General features: G+C 57.9%; 1 protein-coding gene across 4 annotated transcripts in view; it reads left to right on the top strand.

Annotated features, from left to right (window-relative positions):
- Positions 1–13,765, top strand: part of PLEKHG5 (pleckstrin homology and RhoGEF domain containing G5) — a 119,019-nt gene that overhangs the window by 56,557 nt on the left and 48,697 nt on the right. Inside the window, exon 1 of one of the 4 annotated variants that reach the window (XM_084652105.1) lies at positions 10,366–10,650. The exons of the other annotated variants lie outside the window; for them this stretch is intronic. Coding sequence (XP_084508231.1) covers positions 10,570–10,650 — 81 coding nt within the window. The 5' untranslated portion in view covers positions 10,366–10,569. Of the gene's footprint in view, positions 1–10,365; positions 10,651–13,765 lie in introns of those variants that run through there. 4 annotated transcript variants of the gene reach the window in all.

The raw sequence follows: 13,765 nt of genomic DNA, 5'->3' as shown, positions 1-13,765 counted from the left end.
CCTGCTACATCCTGAATTTCTTGGATTCTCGGATGATTTATGGGGTGACGTCCCCCTGAAGGTGATGGAACAATTCACTGCTCAGGACATTCCCCGGCAATTAGCACCCAGGTTTTCCAAGGGGCCTAGAATCTGTTGTCACTAAGGCTTGCGGCTCATTTGCAGTGGCTCCTGCCCTTTGCTGGAAGGGTGAGATGTGAAAATTCTTAAAGCCACAAGAGAGATTGTTGTTTAGTCTTAAAACCTTGGCAACACCACTAGGAACTTTTGTTCTAAGTAGACGTGTGGGGCTGCTCTGTTTGCTGGAATTAGGTGCTGGATTTTGAGAGGAGCAAGACAAATAGAATGAAGCAATGACCCTTAAAGGGAGCTGCTCTTGGCACAGATTTCTGAGGATTTTCACTCCCCAGCTATTTTTAAGGATGAGTTTAAAGGGGGAAGTTAGTTACGTTAGTAAAGCAGCATTTGGGCAAGGGTTTGGAGAGGTTCCTGGCCTTTCACCTTCACAGCATTCACTTCAGAGTCAGTTTTGAGGAGTGGAACAAGTGTGAAGATCACAACTTCCCCATGTTCATCCTCTTGCCTCATCACAGCCTGGCAGGACTGGCTGTTTCTACTCACAAGAGACCCAGGATGGCAAACAAGAGGATGGATGGCCCAGTGGTTAGGGGATGAACCTAGGACTTGGAAACCTGTGTTTAATTCCCTGCTCCACCACAGACTTCATGCAGATCAGTTTGTCTGTGCCTCAGTTTCCCATCTGCATAATGGAGATATCAGTACTTCCTTCCATGTTCTACAGTGGATTGTGAGGTGCTCAGGTACTCCTTAACGAGGGCCATGGGAGTATCTAAGCTAGGCTAACACAGCCAGATGGGTGCTGTATTGGCAGAGCCCAGAGAGGGGACACAGGCATGACCAGAACTGCAGGGGATGCTTGGACTTCTCTGCTAGGAAACAAACTGCCCTCTGCGATTGTGTCTGGTGGTCAGAGAGCAATGCAGGACGCGCCCCTTTGCACAGGCCTCGCTCTACTGCACAGTCAGCAACATTGTCCTTTCCCAGAAAGGTGGGTTCCAAAACAACCCCCCAAAAGCAGGACCTAACTGAGGCCATCTGTGTGACGAAGTGGGACTGTTCTTAATGTTTCCTCTGAATAGTGTGGGGGTGCCTCAGTTTCCCCTAGGCAGTTCTGAAGTATCTAGGTGGTGGGGTAAGGGTGTATGATCCTTGCAGAGCCCTGGAAGGCAGGTGTGTGCAGGGGTCTAGACACAGAGAATGGCCGACACCCTGTTTCCTGGCAACTGATGGCCTGGGCTCTTTCACCCTGCAAGGTGAGAGCTGGAGGGTTGGAGAACAAAGGAATCAGGTGACCTCCTGGCTTGGGAAAGGGACAAAGCCCAGAGGAGGAGGGGTTGGAGGGGGTTTCAGTTTGGGGCTGGCTGGAGACATGGAGTGAAGGCAGATGTGGTTGTCTGGCTCACTGCCCCCCAAAATGGACCCAGCTGAGGGGTCCGATTCTCTGCACCTACAAGCTCTGTGTTAGACCATGTTCCTGTCGTCTAATAAACCTCTATTTTACTGGCTGGCTGAGAGTCACGTCTGACTGCAAAGTTGGGGTGCAGGACCCTCTGGCTTCCTCAGGAGCCCCGCCTGGGCAGATTGGCTGTGGGAAGCGCACAGAGGGGCAGAGGATGCTGAATGCTCCGAGGTCAGACCCAGGAAGGTGGAAGCTGTGTGAGCTGTGTGTCCTGAAGACAGGCTGCTCACAGAAAGGAGGCTTCCCCAGAGTCCTGCCTGGCTTCATGGGGAGCAGTTCCAGAGCATCGCCCGGGGACTCCGAGACAACTGGTGGGAGAGGTGGGATGTACTGCACCCCGTGGACGGCGCTTCCTGCAGTAAGTGACTGGGGAGCAGTAAAACAAAGGGGGATTGATGGAGACCAGGTGTGCTGAAGATTCAGAGAGTGACAGTTTCAGGGGGCGGTTAACCCCTGGGAGTGTGTGACCAGCGAGAAGGACTGTGCAGTAATGGGGTCCCCCTGGGGACTGCAATGAGCAGTCTCAGGGGCAGAGGAGCCTGCGGCTTGGCCCTGGGAGAGAGAAGGACTTTTGCAGTAACAAGGTTCCCCTAGGGATTGCAGGGGATTGCAGGAGTCTGCAGCTAGACCCTGGCAAAGAGGAGGTGACCTCGAGAAGGGCTGGCACACTAGGGGTTCTCCCTGGAAACCGTGGGGAGCTGAGAGCACACAGGCCTGTGAGTCCACAACAACTTGGGAAGAGCGGAGTGAGGGCCTGTCACCGTCTTCTTAAGAAGGACATTGTAACCCTGTGCAAAAAGAGAGGGTTACGCATTGGAAAGTTCACCAAGGCACAGTTCTCGTGCAGCTGGAGGAGGATGACCGCTCTAAGGAACAGATTCCTGACCCAAATGGGGCTATAGCAGGATCTGGGAGCAGCTGGAGTGGTAGCCAGGCATTGCCAAGACTCCTGTCCCCGACCAGACGAGGGTCTTCACGATCGGGTTCCCCATCGGGGGATCGGAGACGGACGGGATTGGAGCTGAGTCCGAGAGAGCAAGAGGACTGTGAGAGACAGCGAGAGCCCGAGAAAGAGCTGCAGAAGCAGCAGCAGCATGAACTGGCGGTGGGGAGCGGAGAGGCACAAGGGACCCCCCAGGGGTGAGTGGGGATAGACCTGGGGGGGCCAGTTCCGCAGGGAACCTCGATACTAAATTGCTGCCCCTGGTTAAGGAGGGGGGGATGTGGATGCCCACCTCACTGCCTTTGAGCAGGCTGGAGATTTGAACCAGAGGGACCCTGCGGAAAAGCCCCGGTGTCTAGCTCCCTTGCTGGGTCCCAAGGCCACAGACTCCGTCAGCCCGATGGGTGGGGAGGTGGACAGGCTCCCACTCCTGACCCCAACCTATATGTCTGTGTGGAGTTTCCTGGGGCCAGGCCCCTCAGACCTCCAGTGGGAGCGGAAGGTGATGGTCAATGGGGAAACATTCCTGGGGTGGCGAGATCCTGGGACAGAGAGAACTGTTGTCAGGCCCTGGGTGGTGCAGCCTCAGATGCTGAGGGGCTGTGTGAGCTGTGTGAGGTTCCCAGGGACGAAGCCCCTCGCCCTTCCTATGGCCCAGATCCCTGTGCAGACCCAGGAGGGGTGGGGCTGGCTGGTCGAGTGGGGACATGGGTTGGATTTTGCAGCTTTTCAGTGTCTCTCGTCATGTCTCCTTACGATTCAGACGTGAGACCTGGAGAGTGAATTGTTCACGTTGTGGCCTGAGTGACGGGCTGCCAGGGCGCTGGAGGAGGGTGCGGGCAGGGTATGCTATTTGAGATGGAAGGGTGAGGTGATGGCAGCCCTGAGCAGTCAGAGTGCTGTCGCTGGGGGATATGGGAAGGTCTGGTTGGGCCACCCTGTGGATCGGCACGACTGCCAGCTGCAGCTCCCTCTGCTCTGTGTAGAAGTGTTGGGGATGCTGTGCCTCACCCCCAGGAGTGCCCTAGGCTTCCTGGGCATGCCAGGACCCCAGAAGAAGTGCCAGGAGGGGAGCGATGGGATTCCTTTGGGAGCGGAGTGTGTTTCCAGGCCCTGGGGATTCCACACTATGTGGGTCGTTCTTCCCAGCTCCTCCGTCCATGGAGAGCTCGACTGTGTCTTGTCTGGCAGCAGGAGCAGCGGGGAAGGGCTGGCCCGTCACTCTGCTGTCACCACCGCAGAGTGAGTTCTGCACCTCTAGGCTAGGAGGCCAGGCTCATAATAGACAAAGACCTACCAAATCCTGCTGCGGTTCACTGGAGGCACTGGTTGACCTGCTGCGGGTCTCACTGCACCTGCATGGGTCCATGGCAACCCTGGGCTGGGAGCACGCAGCGAGCATACGGTTCGGATGGGATTAGGGATCTGAGATCTGGGCTGATCCACTCTGTCCCCTGGCAGGCAGCGCTCAAAGGATAATGCAGGAGGTGTGGGCCGCTGGCACAGCAGTCAGCTGAGTTAGGCTGTTGTACTCTGCTGCATTCAGCAATTGAGACCATGAGCCTGAGTGAGCGGCTGCCGATGTTCTCGCCTGCCCTAGCCTGGGAGGAGGCTGCTCCTGGCAGTTGGATTTACAGCTGATTAGTTGCCACAGATGCGTAAAAGGCTCCCCCGCAACACTCTGTATCCGCCCCTTTCCAGACTCTCTCTGCATCTTCAGCTGGGCACCAACGTGATGCAGCGTGCAGGGGCTGAGCGAGCAGCCCACCTGAAGGTTGCAACAGGGCTCTGTTTATACCCGCATGGAAGTGCTGGACGCTTCTGGAGATGGGACTTACGGGGAGCAACAATGCAAGCTGCTCTGTGTGACATGCTGCCCTTCTGTGCAGAGCAAAATGCAGGAGGCTCCTTACCAGCCTGTGCCAGGGAACTCGGCTACAGAAGCACCTTTAGTTACTAACCTGGCAGGGCTCTGCTCTCGTCGGCCTTGAGGCTAGAGCCTGGGCCAGCCTAGGCTGAGGTTCTTTGGTTTGGAGAACAGGTGCTGGTGCCAGAAACCTGAGGAGACCAGCCTCTAGTGCCACCTCAGGCCTCTGGGCCTGCTCCTTTCTCAGGAGAGGCTACTCCAGTAGCCTCCCACGAGTCTCCTCCAGGAGCTAACATCAGGATAAGTGAAATAACCCTGCCCCTTTATTACTCATCCTACAGTTACTTGATCAAGTAGCACTAGGAGAACATGATTTGCAGCACCAAATCTCTGGCTAAGAATTAATCTGCCCGAAGAATGCTGACCCAAGTAATTGTTTACTTAACACTAGAATTTGCTTGCAGACCTGTCGTCGTTTTTCACCAGCTGTGCTGAACAAGGTTGTTACGAGACTTGGTAATTAAGAGTTTGCAGAAGTATCCACTGTTTGATTTGGGCACCCAGATAACATATATCGCTTGTGTTTGTGGAGTGTGAAGGGCAAGTTTCCAGAATGCTTTCACTCCAGAGGGGCATGTGATGGTCATTATTTATATTGCTGGTGTGGAGATGTAAATAAGTCGGGGAGGACCACACTGGGGGGCTTTTACAGATGGCGCTGGGCCTAGTCTGCAGAGTGTGTAGGCAAATTCTCTGTGTCACTTGTCAGGGATAAAGAGCCGAGAGCTGTAGCGAGGCGGGTCCTGAAGGAATTATCTGTGATGGGAACTTGGCAGCCCCGGAGAGTCAAGGGGTGGGAAGGATGGTCCAAGGTCCCCATCTGATGTACAGGATTTGTACTGAGAACCTCTGGAGAGTCCTGCCCTCTTTGCCAGGAGGAAACATGTGTTCTGCACAGGTGGCATGCACAGACAGGATAGGGCTCAGGGGTCACTGTGCAACCTAGTGAAACCATTTGGACGTTTCTCCTAATGGGAGGCTGGGGGTCTCATGGTTAAGGCTCAGATTTTGTCATGGTTGTTTTTAGTAAAAGTCACAGACAGGTCACAGGCAATAAACAAAAATTCATGGAAGCCGTGACCTGTCTGTGACTTTTGCTGCTGCAGCTCCCTAGTTTCCGCCACCACTGTGATGCCCAGGAGCTCTGGGGTTCCCTCTCTGCCCACGGCGGCTGGGAGCTGTACGGTGACTGTATTTCCCAAAGAGAAAACGGGACACCCCCAGCCACTCACCCGAGGCGTAGGCTGTCGTCCATCCCTGGAGCCCTGAGGAGGGCCCCCTCAGGAGTCTGTCACCCATCGCTGGAACCTTGCAGGGGGCCCCTTGTTGCCTGTCACTGGAACCCTGCCAGGGCCCCGCTGGCTGTGAGCTGGAGTCCCTGGAGTCCCGCAGCCCCTGTGACTTCCATGACCTCGGGGACCTAACCTAGCCATACTTATGGTTAGGACAGGAGCTGGGAGCCCAGACGCCAGGTCACTGACTCACTGGGGCATGTGCAGCCTCGGCTACCAATGTGTAAAATGGGGTGTGGAGCCCTGCTTTGTAACCCACAGGTGACAGGCCCTAGGAAGGGGCCATTTCAGGGCGGACAGGACTGTCCCAGGCCCCTGTAACTGCCACGGTCTGAGCCAAGCCTGGTGGCCACGCTGGGGTCGAGCTCCTCTCCTGCAGAGAGCAGTAAAGGAGACGGGGGGGCCCACGGTTTCTTTGCTGGAGGCTGTAGTGGACACAGGGTACTGCCCCTCCCGTGGGAGCCCCGTGTTGCTCTGGGTACCCTGGGGTGGAGGCAGGAGATGCGGCTCCAGACGAGAAGAAGGACAGAACTCTGACTACACTGGCTGCTGTGTGCGCCGCGTCGCCTGCCTGGACCCCTTAGGAGCAAGCCTGGCCGTGGTGGCTGGGCAGTGGGGCACTGTGCCCCGGGTGAGCCAGCAATAGGGACGGGTGAACTCGTTCTCAGAGTGGTTACGCAAGGAGCTGACCACTTGGCTGGCGCGGAACAGACCGCCAGCCCCACTCTTCCAGGGTGGTTGTATGCTTGGGACCGAGAGAGGCAGAAAGGGCTCAGTGGAGGTTACAGAACTCAGCTTGACGTGTCCTGGGCTCCAGCTCAAATTGGAGTGATGGAGATTAAAGGCGCCCTAATTCCCCTGCACTGTCGCTGTGCGCTTGGCTTGAGCGGCCTTGGGGAGGGTTACATGGAAAGTTTCCCATCTGTCCTGGCTAAGCAGTTAGAAACTCAATCCCCAGCCTAGGACGGCAGCTCCTCCCAGGGGCTGTATCCTCACGGCAGCCTGGCAGAGCTGTGTTGTGCATGATGCATAGAGCTGCTTTGCCATGGCAGGACCAGCACCCATCAGTCCGTCGCATTTTTCCGAGCACAGCCTGCTCATTCTGCAGGGAGGGAATGGCTTCTGTCCATGCAGCTAGTGCCAGATGCACGCTGCTCCTGGCACGTAACTCCCTGCTAGCTGCTGAAATTGAGAACCAATAAATGTAAAACTGATCAATGAACATACCTTTTCGGCAGGACCTAACTGCCCACCGGAACTTATTGCAAGATTCGAAAAAGGACTAGCCGGGAATGTGGTTCACAAGAACCTCGTGCAGCAGAGGGATGATTCTGTGCTGGTTGGCAGGACAGGTCCTACGGGCCCCTTGTGACTTTTCGGCAGGATTAGGAGTCCCCGCTGACTCGGCCTGCTCCTAGATGATGCAGTATGAGGCCTGTTGCAGCTCAGTGAATGAATTTCCAGCAGCATCCCAGCAGATGGCAGCGCTCGCTAGCAGCTGGCATGCAGGGCATTGACGTGTGCTGCCCCATCTGCAAGGAGCCCTGGTGACATGGCCCCTGGAGTTTCCTTGTCTGGGGTTGGGCTGGCTGCAGGGAGGCGCACGGAGCTCAGGGAAGCGTTTTGCTGGCACTGGAATTTTTCTGCGTTAGTCTGAAACTTCATGGCTTGTGCCCTCTAATTTGTGCTTCTGGGGGGCGGAGGTTGGGCTTGTCTCACTCTGATCTCATCTCGGTGCCACCAGTGCCGAGTTCCTGCCTCTCCCATGGCAGACACCCCATTGTGCTGCTGCCCAGGGGGGTTTGATTTCCCTACGGCGTGGGGCCAGTTCCTGGCTGCCGGTGGGCGGCTGCAATGGGGCATTCTCACGCTGCAGCCCTGCCGGTTGTAGGGATCAATCCTGCATTGCTCCGGGGACATGACTAGAATCCTCCTTTCTCTTTCGCTTCCATGTTTCTCCTGTAACTTGGACAGCACCAGAAACTCCTGCAGGGGTTAGGCAGGGCTTGGCCAACGTGTCCAGGAGACTGGAGATGTTCCCCGTTGCTTGTGTCGCAGCCGTGCCCCTAGTCCGTGTCCACACCCCATTGTGTGAGGCACTGACAACACTTGGGAAATGCACTTCCTGCTGCAGGCAGCTTCCTGTCTGAGGAGAAACTGGGGCGGGAGTTAGTTTGCTATGGATTTAACTAGACGTGACTTCCAGTCAGTCTCCCAACCAAAACTTCCCCAGGGACACACTGCAGCCCCTTCTGCCAGCAGTGTCCTGGGGAAACGGGGCCGACAGGGGACTGGCAGAGGGTAGTGGGTTAGTTCCCTGGCGTGGAGGGGAAGCGACACGGTTGAGAAAGCAGGAGCGGAGCTGGGCAGGGGGAGAAGCTGGGGTGAAGGTGGAGTCACTAACCAGCAGGTTCTTTGCCTGCTAGTCCCAGTCAAGCAGCGCGGTAGCAGGGCTCCTGGCTGCAGGATGGGGATGGGTCTGGCTGCAGTAAAAGCCCTGTGGCCGTGGTGGGGAGCTCAGTGAGGCAGCGGTACGGGGATGACAGAACCTCTCTTGCGTTGAGACTCTCCCCCCGGGAAGCATCGCTGGGTGGAGCAGCCTGGAATGAGCACCGCGCCGAACGGGGAAGGCTGTGCTCTGGGCACAGGGGAAGCTGTTTTCTCTGCAATCGGATCCCAAAGCGGCCAGGGAACCTGTGTGGCTGCAAGGCCCAGAGTGCTTGCCCCCCCAGTGATAGATTAGCCAGTGGGGCCCGTGCCTGGGGGCCGTGGAAAAATGGGCACCCCCCACCTCAACCTGCTCCCCGGCAGGAGTGCGGGGGGAGCAGAGGGAACTGCAGGTGGAAGGGGTGGGGAGGGGCCCCCATTTACTCCTGCCCAGGGCCCCACAAAACCGTAATCTGCCTCTGCTGCCCCCATGCTGCAGGGGAAGCTCAGCAGATCGTCTCTGTTCGTCTCGGGGCAGGGGGCAGATACAATGGGCGTCAGGGACAAGGAGCTGCATGTCCTGCTGGGAGAAGGGCCGTTCCAGGAGCAGGCACCTCGGGAATTCCCACGGGAATGGCTTCTGGTGGACTTTCAGCTCAGAAGCTCTAGCAGGCATCCTGACTTCAGGCTGTTTATCCTCCCAGAGCACAGGGTGCTTGGGGTGAACCCCGTGGGCTGCCTGCCCACAGCACGAGGCTGACTCCTGCACCCCAAGAGGCACTTGGCCAGGTAGTTAGCACGGGCTGGTGTCTCTCGTCTCAGTGTGCCTGGTTTTTCACAGCCTTCCAGGGGGGCGTGAGGGTGGGGATCTCCCAGCCCAGCTGCATGGAGCCCCTCGCTCACAGGTTTCTTCCCCCCAGATGGCGACTGCAGTGTGATGGGGCATGAGCCTGGATGCTGCATCTGGTGCCCTTGTAAAATCCCAGGGCCTCCCAGGACTCACTGACCAAGCCAGCCTCAGCTGCTTCCTACTCCTTGTAGTGATGGGCACGGCAGCATCTCCAGGGACAGTGCAGGGGCTTTCTGCCTTGGGGGCGCAGCTCTCCTGCCCATCCCAGGTGATGTGGGGCGGGGGAACCTGTCTGGATGGCAGGGGACCTGGGAGGCCCCTCTGGGACAGGGGCCATGGTATGGAGAGGGGGGAGAGCCCCAGCCTAGTGGCTGAGCACAGGGCTGGGAGCAGGGGGCTTTGGTTGCCTCGTCATGACAAGGTGGCTGTGCCGAAGGGCCAGGGAGCATTAGGTGGCGGGTATCTGTGAAGAGCTCAGGCAGTGAAAAGTGCAGCAGCTGGACTGCATCCCCGTTGGGCCACTCGGGGCTGCCGTTCGGGCTGGGAGGGGGCTTTCGCAAGCACGGGCTCAGCTGCTCCTTGCTGGCCTAGGGAACGTGAAGCCAGGTAATTGACATGTCATAATGCCAGGCAGCGTGCAAGGGGGTGGCGGGGGGAGGCAGGTCTTGAGATTGCAGCACGAGTTGCTTGATAGTCAGTGGCGGTTTACTTAAAGCTTCAGCTCCAGGAGGCATGTGACTAACCCCAGCATTTGTTTTTAAAGATATTTCCAAGCCAACCTTGTGTGGGTTTGGGGCAACAGGTGACTTTTGACCCCGGGGTGGCTGGAAGCTCTGCGGTTGGCTGTGAGCCCGGGGCAAAGCTCTGGGGCTGGGTTTGAGTTGGGGCTCGTCCCCAGTGACCGACTGAAGCTAGGATAGGAGTCCAGCACTGTGCACCATGCCTGGCGTGCTGTGGCCTTTGGATGCTGCTATCACACAAACAGCAATGGGCCGGGGGAAGCCTGGGTGTCCCTCCTGCTGCCCTCTGCCCCGACTCCAGCCACAGCGCTTGCTGTGGCTGCTGTTCCCTGCAGGGGACGTCTGGCCCAGGGACTTGGGATTTGAGTCCGGCACTCCCCTGCCTGCAGCCGGAGGTGGGGGCGGGAGTGGCTCTGGGCAATGCACACTGGGCTCTCTGTGCGTTTCTGTGTCTCCCGGGCCCAGGGCTGCTCCGCTTGGCAGACTTGACTTCGCTCTGTGACACGGGCCTGTGTCTCTTTCCTGCCCTGTCATTGTGCCGCGGGCAGATGCCGGCGGATGAATGGTACGTTCCAGCTGTCTGCCTCTTCCTGGGAGGGGGTGGTAGAGTCCGACCGCCCTAATTATCCGGCTGCCAGCTTTAGCATGGCTTTGTGTCCGCTGATTTCCCCTGCACATACGCCCGGGTGCGTCTGAGGGAGGGGATGCAGGGACGCCAGCCGCTGCAGGGCAGCACTGGCCCCCGGCACTCCGGACTCAGCCCCGCTCCGGACTCAGCTGCCTGGGGGCGGCGCAGGGTCGGCAGCGAGCCGAGCGCTGCCTGCCAGACGCCGCAAAGCACAGGGCTGTGATGAGGCAGAGCGCGAGTGATGCAAGGGCCTGCTCGGAGGGCAGGAGCCAGGGGCTCCCCCCTCGGGATCCCACTGGACTGGTGAGTCTCTGAATGGCCAGTGTTAGTCACTCATCTCGGGGCTGGAGCACGGGGCTTTCTGTGGGGCTCCCAAGCGGCTGGCGTGTGGGAAGGGCAGAGAGTGGGTCCTTGGAGCTGGGGGCATCCCTGCCACAGCTGATCCCTGGGCAGCGCACAGAACGGGTCAGCGCCAGGGTCAAGGCGCACCATGCAGGAGGGAGCTCCTTTGACACGTGCAGCAGCCAGGGCTTAGGCACTGGGTCCTTGTCCTCCCCTGGCAGGTGGGTAAGCTGGGCCTTGGCTAACACCACAAAGCTGGGGCAAAGGAAATGTGACCAACTAGATTCAATGCCTGGGGCCCCCAAGAGCCATGGGGCTGAATGCTGAGCACGGAGCACCCCGCTGAGCATGGAGCCCCTGCTCAGTAAATATTAACACTGGAGGCTGTGGCTGGGAGGGACTTCAAATGTGGGTGAAACATACGTTCAGTCCAGCGGATTCAGGGCAACCGCCAGATGAGCTGCCATCAGCTGAGCTGTGGATTCTCCTGCCTTAGCCCCGTAACTGGAAATCCAGCCTCTGCAGAGAATAAAACCAATCTGCTGCTTCCTGCCAGCGGTCGGTGACAGCAAACTCCGAGCAAGTGGGAAAGCAGGATGCTGCGTTTCCGTAGGGCTCTCCCCGGTCCCCAGACTGCCCCTTCCCTTCTCCACCTTCCTTTCAGCAGATCCTCCTGACTAATTAGCAACAACGGGGTCTGGTTCCAAGTGCACAATTGATTTAAATGACAAGCTGCAGCTAGCTCCAGCTGGACTCAGAACCTTTGGCAACAGCCGACTCCTTATTTTTCTAGCCTGTTGAGGACAAAGCTTCCCTGGGCTGCGCTTGGGTTTATCAGGCAGGTCATCTCCAGCACTCTCGGTGTGTTGTGGCATAAGGCACCTTGGGCAGGTTGGCTGGATGTTCAGGGGCGTTTTCCAGGCTGCTCTTAGAGATGAGATGCAAGAGGTGACAGTTGGGCTGGTGAGCACACAGCTGGGCTGGCTGTAGCTCCGTGGAGCTCTGGTCTCCCCGAGGAGCTTGCGGTCGGAGACAAGTCATACAGCTCAGACACACAGCTGCATCCACTGCAACCCCCACCCCCCGTGGGTATCTGCATCTGCTTACACAGGCCTGGGTTGCATCCCTCTCTACTGGGTCCACTACCTTAGCACCAGGGATGTGTTTATAAATCTCATCACTGGAAAAGTCTGATGCAGAGACTGGTGAACTGTGAAAGAGGCAGTCGCTGCAAGGCGCTCCTGCTCTTTGGACCAGACCCTGGCCCCAAGGCCAGCGCCGATGGTTTTCCCTTACAGGGTTTGTTTCAAGGTGCAAACACAACAACTAGCTCTTGCCACTCAGCAGTGGCATGTTCAGGGGTCCTCAGGAAGCTCTGGAATTAGCAAGGTGGGTTGTGTGCTGGCATCAGGAGGGAAGTGCCGTACACCTTGTGTGCGTGGAGAGCGTTGACGCAGAGCCGGGCTGCAGGAGAGAGGCTCGCAATTGGGCGGGGAGGGCATAGAATCATAGAATCATAGAATATCAGGGTTGGAAGGGACCCCAGAAGGTCATCTAGTCCAACCCCCTGCTCAAAGCAGGACCAATTCCCAGTTAAATCATCCCAGCCAGGGCTTTGTCAAGCCTGACCTTAAAAACCTCTAAGGAAGGAGATTCTACCACCTCCCTAGGTAACGCATTCCAGTGTTTCACCACCCTCTTAGTGAAAAAGTTTTTCCTAATATCCAATCTAAACCTCCCCCACTGCAACTTGAAGGGTGTGTGCGGATCAGTTTGGATGACCAGCTGCGTTTGGTTTCTTGGGATCATTCTGACCTGCTTGCTGGGATATTCTGTGTGTGCGGGGGGGGGGGGGGCGGGGGTGGAATTCGGGGCCTGGGCAGTTGATTTCTAAGTTGCTCTGACCCTCTGGCGCCGGTTCCGTGTGGGCAGCAGACGCGGCAGCACTAGGGTAAAGCGAGGTAATGTTTGTGGAGCTACAGGGAGCGTGCTTCCCACGAGCAGGGCACTGAGCCCGCAGCCTCTGCCCAGAGCCCAGCTCGGCACAGCCAGCCCCTGCTGCAACGCTGCCAGTCGTGTGTTCCCCCAGCTTCATGCAAGATTTCAGGCTTCGCCGCTGCCTCGGGGGAGTTCGCACAGTACGGCCACAATGCACATTGAAGCATTCCTGGATGCTGATGGGTCGCTCTTGCCAACAGCTCCTCCTACAGCTGGGGGAAGGGAGGAATGGGGGTTGCTGCATGCTGCGGCCAGAGGCTCCAGGTCCCCATGCTGTGCCCAGACTAGCCTCCTCGCCCTTCTGCTGCCCGCTGCTTTCTGCGCAGGCTACACACGAGGCAGGGTGCCTGATGCGCTGAGCCCCACCGTGCAGACCTTGCCCGTGGAGATTTTCCATGCAGTGCAGCTCTGCAGCAAAGCATCCCTCAGAGACAGACAGGATCCAGTTGGGAGTGTGCTCTCCCGCCCACTGCCTCCCTGGGCATGCCCAGAATGCAGGCTACTGGTAAACAGCCGGAGGTGGCCCCCTGCCCTAAGGGGCCTGACCTGTGCACTGCACCCCTGTCATGGAGTGTGGGGGAGTCCAGGCCCTGCACCCCTCTTCCTCTGAATCACTGTGACTCTCAGCCAGCCAGTAAAACAGAAGGGTTATTGGACAATAGGAACACAGTCCAAAACAGAGCTTGTGGGTACAACCAGGACCGCTCAGTCAAGTCCTTCTGGGGGGCAGGGAGCTTAGACCCCAGCCCTGGGGTTCCCTGCGTTCCACCACCCAGCCCAAAACTGAAACCAAAACCTCTCCAGCAGGCTCCCTCCTGCAGCCTTTGTCCAGTTTCCCAGGCAGAGGTGTCCCCCGGCTCGGGTTACAGGCTCTCAGGTCTCCCATCCCCAATGAAACTCCCCTGCCACATTCCCAGGTCAACAATCCCCCCTCCCCGCTGCGTCACACCCTTCCAAAGGGGCTCATGCTGAATGCCCATCGTCAGTCCCTGGGGTGACGTAACTGTCCATGCAGCCCAACCCTGGCGTGTTTAATCCCTGAGAGAACAGGCAGGAATCACCGCAAATTACCGTTGCT

The sequence above is a fragment of the Lepidochelys olivacea genome (genome assembly GCF_965140295.1).
Source record: "Lepidochelys olivacea isolate rLepOli2 genome assembly, chromosome: 18".
Taxonomy (NCBI): domain Eukaryota; kingdom Metazoa; phylum Chordata; order Testudines; family Cheloniidae; genus Lepidochelys; species Lepidochelys olivacea.
The sequence above is the reverse complement of the archived record's forward strand: the minus strand, read 5'-3'. Positions and strand labels throughout refer to the sequence as shown.